General features: G+C 37.4%; 1 protein-coding gene across 1 annotated transcript in view; it reads right to left on the bottom strand.

Moving 5' to 3' along the window:
- Positions 1-860: 860 nt before the first annotated feature.
- LOC117344708 (serine/threonine-protein kinase PINK1, mitochondrial-like) overlaps positions 861-13,088 on the bottom strand; it is a 12,660-nt gene continuing 432 nt past the window's right edge. The window contains exons 2-10 of the mRNA XM_033907537.1: positions 12,758-12,905; positions 9,335-9,634; positions 8,301-8,502; positions 7,748-7,927; positions 4,820-4,983; positions 4,374-4,501; positions 2,938-3,118; positions 1,947-2,008; positions 861-1,643 (exon numbers count right to left, since the gene is read on the bottom strand). Coding sequence (XP_033763428.1) covers positions 1,389-1,643; positions 1,947-2,008; positions 2,938-3,118; positions 4,374-4,501; positions 4,820-4,983; positions 7,748-7,927; positions 8,301-8,502; positions 9,335-9,634; positions 12,758-12,905 — 1,620 coding nt within the window. The 3' untranslated portion in view covers positions 861-1,388. The remainder of the gene's footprint in view (positions 1,644-1,946; positions 2,009-2,937; positions 3,119-4,373; positions 4,502-4,819; positions 4,984-7,747; positions 7,928-8,300; positions 8,503-9,334; positions 9,635-12,757; positions 12,906-13,088) is intronic.

The following is a 13,088-nucleotide window of genomic DNA, read 5'->3' on the forward strand; positions in this document are numbered from 1 at the left end:
CTTCTGTGACAATCAATCTGTCCCCTCCCAATCAAGCTGTCTCAATGCATCAATCCCTTTACCCCTCCCAAACACGGTCAACTTATCAAGGAGTCAGTACTAGAATTGTCCTTTTACCTTGACAAGTTTCCTAATCTCATATCTGACAGAATATTTCTATATTCTAAATTAAAAGATTGATGTAAATCATTGTTACTGTACAATGTAGTAACATCGATCACCTCATACTAAATCAGGCAGTATGAATGATTCTGCCTTAGCTCAGACAGAGACAATGTACCTATAGCTAAATATTGTTTGTGAATGTACGTTCTCTAAGCAAGGTGACCATGTCAACTCATCCGTAGGTGATGTTCGGCCATGCCTGACCACAATCTGGGTAGTCTACACCTGGTCCAGCTTGTATATGGATTTATTTACCTACCAGTGCTAGTGTGATATATGTAGTAGACTGCACTTGCCATTGTTGGCATGTTATACCCGACTTTAGATTGCATTATATATTCTGCCATCATTCACAACCATGAATGGGGTTGCGGTGGCCGAGTTGTTAAGGTGTCCCAACACTTTATCACTAGCCCTCCACCTCTGGGTTGCGAGTTTGAATCCTACATGGGGCAGTTGCCAGGTACTGACCGTAGGCCGGTGGTTTTTCTCCAGGTACTCCGGCTTTCCTCCACCTCCAAAACCTGGTACGTCCTTAAATGACCCTGGCTGTTAATAGGACTTTAAACAAAATAAACCAAGTATAGATTGCATTATATATTCGGCCATCATTAACAACAATACCTCCAGAGAGACCTACATTATTGCAGCTCAAGGAAAACAGGTTGTTGTCCTTGGGATATATAACAGAAATATTTTTTTAAGATCAACAATTTCTTGTTTATTTTCCAATACTGTTTACAGTAAAAATAAACTAGAGGCTTCAGTTCAAATTAGAAGACTTAATTAACAGCAAAATAACATGCAGGTTTGAATATACAAAAAAGGTTCTAAAAATTCAAGACCAAATAGGGTATCAATAAAATAATATTGCTGACTGTAATAACTTTAAATAATGTTTTCTACATCATTCTTTGAGCAAAATCGAATCCTTATTTTTTATTCCAAGCTGTTTTTATATATTAACTTTGTTTCAACAATTTTATCAGTCTTGATCGTTTGATGAACTGTCATCACTGAAATGAATCACCCCAAAACATTGTTTATACAGCTGTACAGAGCAACTGAAAAATAAACTGAAGAAAAAACAAGGAGTCTATCACAGTTACAAATAATTCTAAAAACATTGAAAACAGAAAAGTAAATTGTTCATCCTTCACACATGATGGAGAAATCTTTCTGGTTGAAATCACAAAATATCACGGTTCAAAGCATTTTCCAAGTCAGTTTCCGTGGTAATATGCCACTGCCTCAACTAAATCAGAGATAATCAATCTCCTTAGAAAGGTCAACTGTAGTTGTTCCTTGACTGTAAATGACCTTTCACCTCTTGATTTCCAGCCAATCAACATCTGTGTTACAAGTATCATCAAACTTTCAGTGATGTGTTTTTTTGATGGTCGGTTTCCAGGACGCAGCCATTCTGGGAAGTGTAGGTATATCTGGAGAATATTTGCCACCATTTCCGGCTCTGGTCGCTACAACAGCACCATAGTGAAACTGTCATACACTGAATACTGAACAGTTTATCCTACTAAACTGATAAATGCAATTCATCACTGCCGATTGTCCTTATATATCAATAAATACCAAAAGGAATGAAATTTTTTTTCGTTCTTCAAAAAAAAGATATGATGCAATATTGTTCATTCTCAAAAAAAATTTAATAATTTCTTCGGATTTATTCAATGATTTTTTTTTGATTATCAGGTAAGTCAAAGGTAAGAAAAGGCCACACAAAAATCAATTTATGTTTACAAAACTCAAACATAAATTAATACCTGAGCTGGATTGCGACGAAGCATCCTAGGAACGAGGAACTTGACAACATCAGGGACGTCACCTATCAGGAATGATTTCATATTAAATAAAGAAAATATTACATGTGTAAGCAAGTGTCCATTTGCTTGTAAATGAAAAAAGAAAATGCAAACTCAATTTATTTTACGACAATTGCGAAAGAAGCTATATCAACTTATATTAATCACGCCTGTTGGCCCTGATGGAAGCGAGTGAGGAAGGAAACTGGAGTACCCGGGGAAAACCCTTGGGGTTGGGTAGGTGACTCATACCTTTTCATATCCAATCAGTGAATCAAACCCCGGCCGCCTAGGTGAAAGTGTGTTACCACTGTGCCACAGCAACCACCCGTCCATTTGCAATTATTAATTATTACATATGTGAGCAAGCGTCCATTCACAATTATGTATATAGATCAAGAAAAATTTCATTAATCATTGGCACCAAGGATGTATAATTATAACAAATTTGACGCAAGAAATATGGACGCTGTACACGTTACGTTTTCAAACAATTCAAATCTTTTATGGCTTTATCAAAAGTTTGAAAAAATTAGCGTGCAATATAATTTTCACAGAAATCATGAAATGAAACAGTTATTTTCTCAAAGCAAATATGAACTATATTTTAATAACAAAAATTGCAAAACAGCTATATTAGCTTCTATAAATCAGTCATGTTGGCCTGGATAATAACACAAGGTCATTATCATTGATTATCTATGTTTCATGATTATATTCTATAATCAAAATTAACCAAAATTAGAATGTTGAAAATAACAACATCTCCAGTAACATCCAAACTCATTGGACCTGGGGAGTAAAACAAAAGGTCTATGGGGCCTTCACACATTATTCAAATAAAGTTTGTTACTGATGACATCAAATGAAAAGGCACATGTAAATCAACCAGGATAGTAATTGTATAAGATGTCAATATGGCAACTGTGGTTTTATATACTGCTAATCATACCCAACATCGATGGAATCTCATCGTCCTGGTATGTTCTCCCGTCAAGTTTCCTTGTGATTCTTAAACCGCCATAGAATGGGTTGTCTTGGCCAAACACTTCATAGGCAAGTGATCCAACTGCCCAGAGGTCTGATTTACTGTAATCCAACTTTACATTACGTCCGGGCTCTGTACAGGATATCTGCAAAATTACTCAGCAGTATAACCACACTTGTAGGGGGTATCTGTATAGTGCTAAACAGTTTAATTTTAATTAGATTTATTTTAATGATTATGGAACAACAGCACAAAAAAACAGAGTGAAGTGTAGTCTTACTAGAACAACTAATTAAATACTTTGTGTAAAGTCACGAAGAAATTGGTTGAAATGTACTGGATTCTGCACAGGTGTATAGTATGCAAGATGCAAATTAATGGATTTTCAACATTTTATAAAAATTGATTTCAGATAACCCACACTGGCAGATTCCCTGCGGGTCATTCAATGATTAAATTTTTATATATATGTAAATTGTATGCTGTATTTTGCTATCAATTTATCATGGCCAAAAGCAATGAATATTTTGTTTGTTTGTTTGGTTTTTTTGTACTATTCTATTTGTATCTGGCATCTGTGTGCATACCAGGAAGCAAATATCAATATAAAACCTGCATTGTCTACATTTACATGAACAAATTCAATAGATAGCTCATTATAACAGATGAACAACTTTAAGGACCAATGGGCCTGTATCTTTCACCTGCTTATTATGCTACATTGAAGTTGAACTAGATCATGAATGCTGATGCTTAGCTGTTTACCACATTATTCAAATATGTAAGAAAATGTCCATTAAAGATTTCAGCATATATCAACGCTGTGACCTTAAATGTAGGTCAAGGTCATTCATTTGATAAAATTTAGGAGCCCTTCATCCTGGCATGCTAAAGGCCCTATATCAGGTCTCTGGGCTTCATGCTTATTAAGAAGAAGTCGTCTCATTTTCAAAGTATACATCTTATTGGCAATAAAATGTATCAAAACTAGACCACTTTACATGTGCACACCAAATTATATCAAAACTAGACCTTAGAAAATTATTGATTTGAACCTAAAGCTTAACAGATGAACAATTCTCCAAAATATATCTCTAATTCTCTGAAAATACATATTTTAAGATCACGGTAAATACTAATCAGATTTGTTTTAAATGCTTTCAATCAGTTATTAGCCTCAACTGCCAATACACCCATGTGTGTTACGGGCAGACAAGGCTAGTAGAGAAGATAAAAAAAGGCATGACTTTAATAACCCTGAAAGTCAACTATCTAACAAATCCAAAAGTGTTTTTGTTTGGCTGTAGCAGGTGAAACTATATAAAGATCACAGCAATTTAATAATAAACTCCTTTCCTGCTTCTTTTCAGCTGTTGTTATGACTATATTATTATAATTACCTCCGGTGGCATCAAGGCTCCGTTTCCGCCTTTGTTAATTTCATCAGTAGGGTACGGAAGATGTAATCCGTTCTCACTATCGGCTAAACAGCATCCGAAGTCACTGATCACAAGGTGGGGAGTAGTGTCTTTTAAAACAGAAAGAAAGTCACTGCTCAAAAGATCAGAATCTTTATACAATGTTCAATGGATCCAACTCTCAAATGTTCACACAAGAGAAATCCATTTGATTGTATTTCACTGTAAAAAGATTTCGGCACACCAACCCCTTCCCTCTTGTTGATCAACATAAGTTCTTCCTCTGTGTCAAGTTAAAATTATGAAATCCAACTCTTACGACAGGATATAAAAGATTTAGCGCTGAGATTTTATGGTGACTCCACAGATTATTCAGAATGAATGAATTACTTAATTTAATAATTAAGAGTGAGAAATTAAACAATTACCATTGTTACAGTCCAGTAAAATGTTATCACTCTTCAGGTCCCTGTGTGCGATGCCATGTTGTCTCAGATGGACAGTGCCCTCTAGCAGCTGGCAGAGGAGAAGACACCTGGTATGGGCAGATAACTCCTCCAGCTCTAAAAACTGTCTCAGAGTCTGATCATACCTACAAGAACAATCGTTAAATAATGACCATTTTAAACAATAACTGAAGACAATAATGATGTTAACAAATTATCAAAGTGTCGTTGTAGATGATACAACTTTAAATCTGTCTTCAAATATAATATTTTTCTGTTCTTACTGAAATTTAATTTGATGAATAAATTTTAATTCTTGATTTCAAATTCAACTGATGAACAGTATTATTATGGAAAAGCCTATCATCTGAAAATGTATAATTGAAACTTTAAACAAAAATGAGTTGTAAGAACATCGGTACCAATGATGCTGGTGCAGCACATTTTGGGATTTGCATGACAAAATGAACAAGAGGCCCATGGGGCCTGTATCGCTCACCTGGTTGGATTGGACCAAATGCCAAAATAATGTTCATATTGAATTTGTTTTATTTGTAAACCTCTAACAATGCTATATATGGTTATAGTGTGGGAACCCGAACTAATTTAAAGATTAATGAAGTCCAGACTCTCTAAAGGTCTGAAAGACCTCAAGAATTGTTTTTAGAACATGCATGCATTCATCACTTTATAACTAGTAGCGATTTAAGGAATTACCTCTATTGGGCCCCACCCTTTTGGCCCCTCGGGGGTCAGAGTCACCATTTATGCAAAATCTGTTCCCCTTTCCCCAAGGATGTTTCTGACCAAATTGGGTTCAAATCCATTCATAACTTTATGACAAGTAGCGATTTAAAGGAATTTCCTCTATTTCCCCTATTGGGCCCCGCCCTTTTGGCCCCTTTGGGGTCAGAGCCACCATTTATGCAAAATCTGTTCCCCTTCCCCCAAGGATGTCTCTGACCAAATTGGGTTAAAATCCATTCATAACTTAATGACTAGTAGCGATTTAAAGGAATTACTTCTATTTCCCCTATTGGGCCCCGCCCCTTTGGCCCCTCGGGGGTCAGAGTCACCATTTATCTAAAATCTGTTCCCCTTCTGCCAAGGCTGTTTCTGACCAAATTGGGTTCAAATCCATTCGTAACTTTATGACAAGTAGCGATTTAAAGGAATTACCTCTATTTCCCCTATTTGGCCCCGCCCCTTTGGCCCCTTCGGGGTCAGAGCCACCATTTATGCAAAATCTGTTCCCCTTCCCCAAAGGTTGTTTCTGACCAAATTGGATTAAAATCCATTCATAACTTTATGACAAGTAGCGATTTAAAGGAATGACCTCTATTTCCCCTATTGGGCCCGCCCCTTTTGGCCCCTTTAGGGTCACAGTCACCATTTTTGCAAAATCTGTTCCTCTTCCCCCAAGGATGTTTCTGACCAAATTGGGTTCAAATCCATTCATAACTTTATGACTAGTAGCGATTTAAAGGAATTACCTCTATTTCCCCTATCGGGCCCCGCCCCTTTGGCCCATCGGGGGGTCAGAGTCACCATTTATGCAAAATGTGTTCCCCTTTCCCCAAGGATGTTTCTGACCAAATTGGGTTCAAATCCATTCCCCTATTGGGCCCCGCCCCTTTGGCCCCTTTGGGGTCAGAGCCACTATTTACGCAAAACCTGTTCCCCTTCCCCCAAGGATGTTTCTGACCAAATTATGTTCAAATCCATTCATAACTTTATGACAAGTAGCAATTTAAAGGAATAACCTCTATTTCCCCTATTAGGCCCAGCCCCTTTGGCCCCTTTGGGGTCAGAGCCACCATTTATGCAAAATCTGTTCCCCTTCCCCCAAGGATGTTTCTGACCAAATTGGATTAAAATCCATTTATAACTTTATGACAAGTAGCGATTTAAAGGAATTATCTCTATTTCCCCTATTGGGCCCCGCCCTTTTGGCCCCTTTGGGGTCAGAGCCACCATTTATGCAAAATCTGTTCCCCTTCCCCCAAGGATGTTTCTGACCAAATTGGATTAAAATCCATTCATAACTTTATGACTAGTAGCGATGTAAAGGAATTACCTCTATTTCCCCTATTGGGCCCCGCCCCTTTGGCTTCTCGGGGGTCAGAGCCACCATTCATGCAAAATCTGTTCCCCTCCCCTTAAGGATGTCTCTGACCAAGTTGGGTTCAGATCCATTCATAACTTTATGACTAGTAGCGATTTAAAGGAATTACCTCTATTTCCCCTATTGGGCCCCGCCCCTTTGGCCCATCGAGGGTTAGAGTCACCATTTATGCAAAATCTGTTCCCCTTCCCCCAAGGATGTTTCTGACCAAGTTGGGTTCAAATCCATTCATAACTTTATGACTAGTAGCGATTTAAAGGAATTATGTCTATTTCCCCTATTGGACCCCGCCCCTTTGGCCCCTCGGGGGTCAGAGTCACCATTTATGCAAAATCTGTTCCCCTTCTGCCAAGGTTGTTTCTGGCCAAATTTGGTCAAAATCCAATAAGAACTTCTTGACTAGTAGCGATTTAAAGGAATTACCTCTATTTCCCCCATTGGGCCCCGCCCCTTTGGCCCCTCGGGGGTCAGAGTCACCATTTATGCAAAATCTGTTCCCCTTCTGCCAAGGATGTTTCTGGCCAAATTTGGTCAAAATCCAATAAGAATTTCTTGACTAGTAGCGATTTGAAGTAAATGTTGACGGACGGACGACCAACGGACGACGGACGCTGCGCCATGACATAAGCTCACCGGACCTTCGGTCCAGGTGAGCTAAAAATTGCAGACAATTAAAGGAAACAAATAACTAAAGAAAGGAAATTCCAGTTTGCAAAGGTATGCAAAGTATGTTCAACAATGATAAGAACTTGGCTTAAACTCAATGAAATAATTCAAGAACTCACTTTTTCATCACAATGAACATGGTCTGGTTACGACCCAGGCCTTGAGGGTTAAGTCTTTTGGGGAGAGCGGCCGGGTAGTTATCCAATGCACCAGGCAGGTCAGGTAAAGGGTCGACAAACACGCCCAACATCTCCACAATATTGGGGTGACCTGGTAAGGATTTCAGACGTACTCGATTCCTGGAAAAACAATCAAAGTTGACCAGAAAGCTAGCATTATCTACCGGTACCTCCCTTTTCATTTCTATAGAGGATTATAGGCTAACAACATTTACTATATCTATCCAAATATAGCTTTTAAAGTAAAGAACATATTGAATCATTGGTTTATTGATAATAAATCCAGTTATCGTCCTAGTAACATTGGATCCCATTTGCCTATACACACAAACTTGTAGCTATACTTTTAATGCAACATTCTGGGCATAAATTTTGACAAAATTGCAGATGTTTACATAGGCCTTGAAACCCTTTCTGAGACTTCACAGTCACAGTCAAACTGTTTAAACTGCAAGAAATTAACAAACTTCAACCAGATAACAGTAAAGCTTACCTATTTTGCCAGAGCTGGTTATCATCCTGATTAACAGTCAACATCCTAGCTGGGACAGCTTCCTTCAGCATGGCACGCATGATGGCATCAGTGTTTGACTCAATGTCATAGTTATACATCATTTTTATAGCCAGGTTATAGTCCTCCTGTTGTCCCAGCTGGCTAGCTTCAGAATCTGGCAGAGTTGTCTCCCCTTGTCTCTCTAAACATGATACATAAATATTACAAGAATGAAGTACATTTCATTGCTATTTTATCATTTTAGAATTTGATCAATGACCAAGCATTATCAATATCAATTTCAACAAATTTCATTGATATAAAGAATTATCATTTGATGTATGTCTGTATTTTGTTCAATTAGAAATGTTAGTAACTAAGAGATGAAAGGGTATACCATGGTGAACCGAGATATTTTTCTTCCAGTTGGGTACATGGTAAAGTAACTCCAAACTCCACTATGTTTACCTCAGGTGGTAATTTTTGCACAGGGTGGCTATACTATGCACCGGTGTTGTGAAAATCCCTAAGGTAATATAAAAGCGAGTTTCTGGTTGGTCAAGCGAGATCCAATCGCAAGCGACCTTACAATAAACCTGTATTTTGACAGGAAAATGGAATCAGATGAAACAGTCTGAAAGATATTCCAGCTTCCTAGTAGTGATAGTCATCTCTGTATACATTTTTCTATTTCTGCATTCTAAAATATTGAACCGAAAAAAAAAGATCCGTCAAAACAGCACTACAATATGTACCAAACCATGCTGAAAATGTACTGTTTCATCCCCAGTGATTAAATTGGAAGATATCCCTGTTTTAGACTAAATTCAGAGAGATTTTGACAACATCAAGGTATTTAAGGTGTCCTTTCTACAATTTGAAGACTAAAATTCATTGGCAAATACAACTTTTACTGTTTCAGATTTATCTGATAGTTAATTGAAGGTTTAGAAAACAGGTTGGTTTTAAATGAAGATATGTGTATGGCAAAATATTTGTCTTTATAAATTGTACAAACTTTCTAAAGTCCTCACCTGAACCTACTGTAGAATCACTGGGTGAGTCATTGTCATGGTCAGAGAGATCACCAAGGATAACAATATCATCATCATCATCATCATTGTTATTCCTGCGGTCATCTGTGATGGCATCACTGTCAAGGTCATTTCCTTGTGGAAGAATGACAAGGTCATCATCAATGTCCTCATGGTCAGAGAGTTCATCGTCATCACCAAGGATAACAATATCACTGTCTGTGTCAAGGGAGATAATGCTGCTGGAGTCATCAACATCATTGACCTCATCATCTGCAGGGTAGTTTGGCTGTACGAATTCTGTAACAACGATCACAGTTCTGATTTAAATGATATCTAACAACTAAAATTTTGTCACCATCCATTAGTACTAGTATGATGAAAATGGATTAAGACAAAACCTATTCAAAACAAATTATTTTTGAAGGATGCATTAAGCTTTATAGGATCAAGACAATAGTAAAATTGATCCTGGTGACCTAATTATATAGGCAGTAACAAAAAACAGTATTGATTTTCTGAAATTATTTATTTAGCCATTTCATGAAATTGAAAAGAAATCAAGAACTTGATGCATGGAGCAACTGTGCAAATTCTTATCTTTATTGATTGATAACCATATCAACATACACATACAGACATTTCTAAAAATATTGACGATGATCTCATACATGTCAACCTCTGAAACCTCCACGGAGGGAGATATCCCTAATTCCACATCCAGAATGAAGGAGAAAGTGCATGAAAAAAATCGCGACATTTTTGTTACTTTAGGTGAAGTTCCTCATGAGCTTGTGCAGGTGGTAATTACCTCGGGCTACAATTTGATATTAAAATTTGACTACAACGGTTAATTTTAAGGAATAATAATAATAAAAAACAAGAGGCCCATGGGCCTTAACGGTCACCTGAGATTTGAAATATTTCAGTTAATTTAATTTACCCTTTTTGGCCCCGCCCATCAGCCCTCAGGGGTCAGTCAGGGCCAACATATGCATATTATCAAACTTTCATCCCATGCTGAAAATGTTAACCAAGTTAGAATGAATTCCAATAGAAATCAAAAATCAGTCAAAAATGTAATTTCCCTATATAAACTATAGTAAAATTTTACCCCTCCCCAGGGGCAAACTTATGACCCCCGGGTCATTAAATTAATAAATTTTAGTAGAGCGCCTTAAGACCCTTCCAACTATAAAGAGTATTTGATTCCAACTTATTTCGGTCTTGAGAAGAAGATTTTTGAAATTTGAGTCAATTTGGCCCTTTTTAGCCCCGCCCATCAGCCCCTGGGGGTCAGTCAGGACAAACATGTGCATGCCATCAAACTGTCATCCCATGCTGACAATGTTTACCAAATTAGAATGAATTCCAATAGAAATAAAACAAATAAAAGTCAAAAATGTGATTTCCCTATATAAACAATAGTAAAGTTTACCCCCTCCCCAGGGGCAAACTTGAGACCCCGGGGTCATGAAATTCACAATTTTAGTAAAGCATCTTAAGACCCTTCCAACTTTAAAGAGTATTTGATTCCAACTTATTTCGGTCTTGAGAAGAAGATTTTTGAAATTTCAGTCAATTTGGCCCTTTCTAGCCCCGCCCATAAGCCCCTTGGGGGTCAGTCAGGGCCAACATGTGCATGTCATCAAACTGACATCCCATGCTGACAATGTTTACCAAATTAGAATGAATTCCAATAGAAATAAAATAAATAAAAGTCAAAAATGTTATTTCCCTATATAAACTATAGTAAAGTTTACCCCCTCCCCAGGGGCAAACTTGAGACCCCGGGGTCATGAAATTCACAATTTTGGTAAAGCACCTTCAGACCCTGCCATCTATGGAGTGTATTTGATTCCATATTATCCGAGAGTAGAGAAGAAGATTTTTGAAATTTCAGTCAATTTGGCCCTTTTTAGCCCCGCCCATCAGCCCCTGGGGGTCAGTCAGGGCCAACATGTGCATGCCATCAAACTGTCATCCCATGCTGATAATGTTAACCAAATTAGAATGAATTCCAATAGAAATAAAATAAATAAAAGTCAATTATGTGATTTTCCTATATAAACTATAGTAAAGTTTACCCCCTCCCAAGGGGCAAACGTGAGACCCCTGGGTCATGAAATTTACAATTTTAGTAAAGCACCTTAAGACCCTTCCATCTATGAAGAGTGTTTGATTCCACCATATCTGAGAGTAGAGAAGAAGGTTTTTGAAGTTTTAGTCAATTTGACCCTTTTTAGCCCCGCCCCTCAGGCCCCTGGAGGGTGGGGACCATATAATTTACAATTTTGGTTGACCTTTAGTCATAGAAGCTTCCTGCAAAATTTCATTGAATTTGGTTTAGGGGTTTTGGAGAGGAAGTCGAAAATGTAAATTGTTTACGGACGCACGACGCACGACGACGGACAAAAGGGGATTAGAATAGGTCACTTGAAACTTTGTCTCAGGTTACCTAAAAATTGAAAAAATGATTAATTCTTTTAAAAAATGTTTTTAGAAATTTCATAGAGAGGAACTGTATTTAGTGAATTAATAATGATGTAATCACTTGAAATCTGCAACCATTAAACAAAAGTAACTGCATGTACTTATCTCCTGATTTTTTTGAATTTTGTTCTGAAATATATATTCTACATGTATTTATCAAATTATCTCCCTTCCTTTCTCAAATAATAATTACACAGTAATTTATTGATTTTTGTTTTACTACTAGTTCTATTGTGACATAAAACAGACTTCTTAAAAAGTGTTTTTATTTTTTTCTGACCCAAATTGAAATCCGGATTTTTTTTTTACGACTTTATATTAGTATTGTCCAATTAAAGATGGCGGCAGTACAAACGCTGGTACTGACAGCTACGATTAAGAAAGGCATTATTGGCTTTCATGTGAGTAAAATGACAGATATTACCAGTGTTTGTTCTTGAAGTGATGTATCCTAGTTGTAATCACAAAATTAACCGACCGTGTCAAATGAAGCCACATGGGTTATAATGTATACACCAGTCGGCAGGCACCACGCATGCATGGTGACCGGTGACCGACTCCCCACTCTCACCAAGCCCCAGGCTAGGACAGCTACACAGGTGTTGGGGGTGTTTCGTTTACATAATCAGTTCAGGGTCAAAGTGTCTGAGATTTGCGGGGTTTTATGAGGGAAGACTGCTCAAATCCGGGAGAAATTTAACCCCGATTCGGGAACTGTACCAAATCTGGATTTAGGGGGAATTCTAATGCGTAATCCGGGATGGTTGACACCTATGTGATCTATACATAATGACTTAATTTTGTTTTGCATGCAGGAATCTACTCATTGTTAATAGCAATAGAAAAATTGAGCTCCAAGAAAATGTTTACTTCTTATTTGAATATTATTACATATAATTAGTATTAACTGTGGATGCTCTCCGTAATTACCTTCAAATTCCGGGGATTTGAACCTGGCTTTGTACACAGCAGCATTACAGCCCTGACCTATTTGACTTCCCACATCAAAAATATCCAGTGATAACTGTTGTACCTGGTCCAGAATAGATCCTTTCTGTTTGTGCTGACAGAAAATAGCCTAAAACAAACATTTGAATTCATATTTGTATACCAACAATTAAATCACATCAAACAATTGCAAACAACACCATAAACAGTTCTGGTAACACATGAGTATAATAAAAATATGATATATAATACCAATGTCAACACATTTGACAAACAGGAACCAATTTAATCACTTTCCGAGTCTTGAAATAAT

Source organism: Pecten maximus, chromosome 16, assembly GCF_902652985.1.
Source record: "Pecten maximus chromosome 16, xPecMax1.1, whole genome shotgun sequence".
Taxonomy (NCBI): Eukaryota; Metazoa; Mollusca; class Bivalvia; order Pectinida; family Pectinidae; genus Pecten; species Pecten maximus.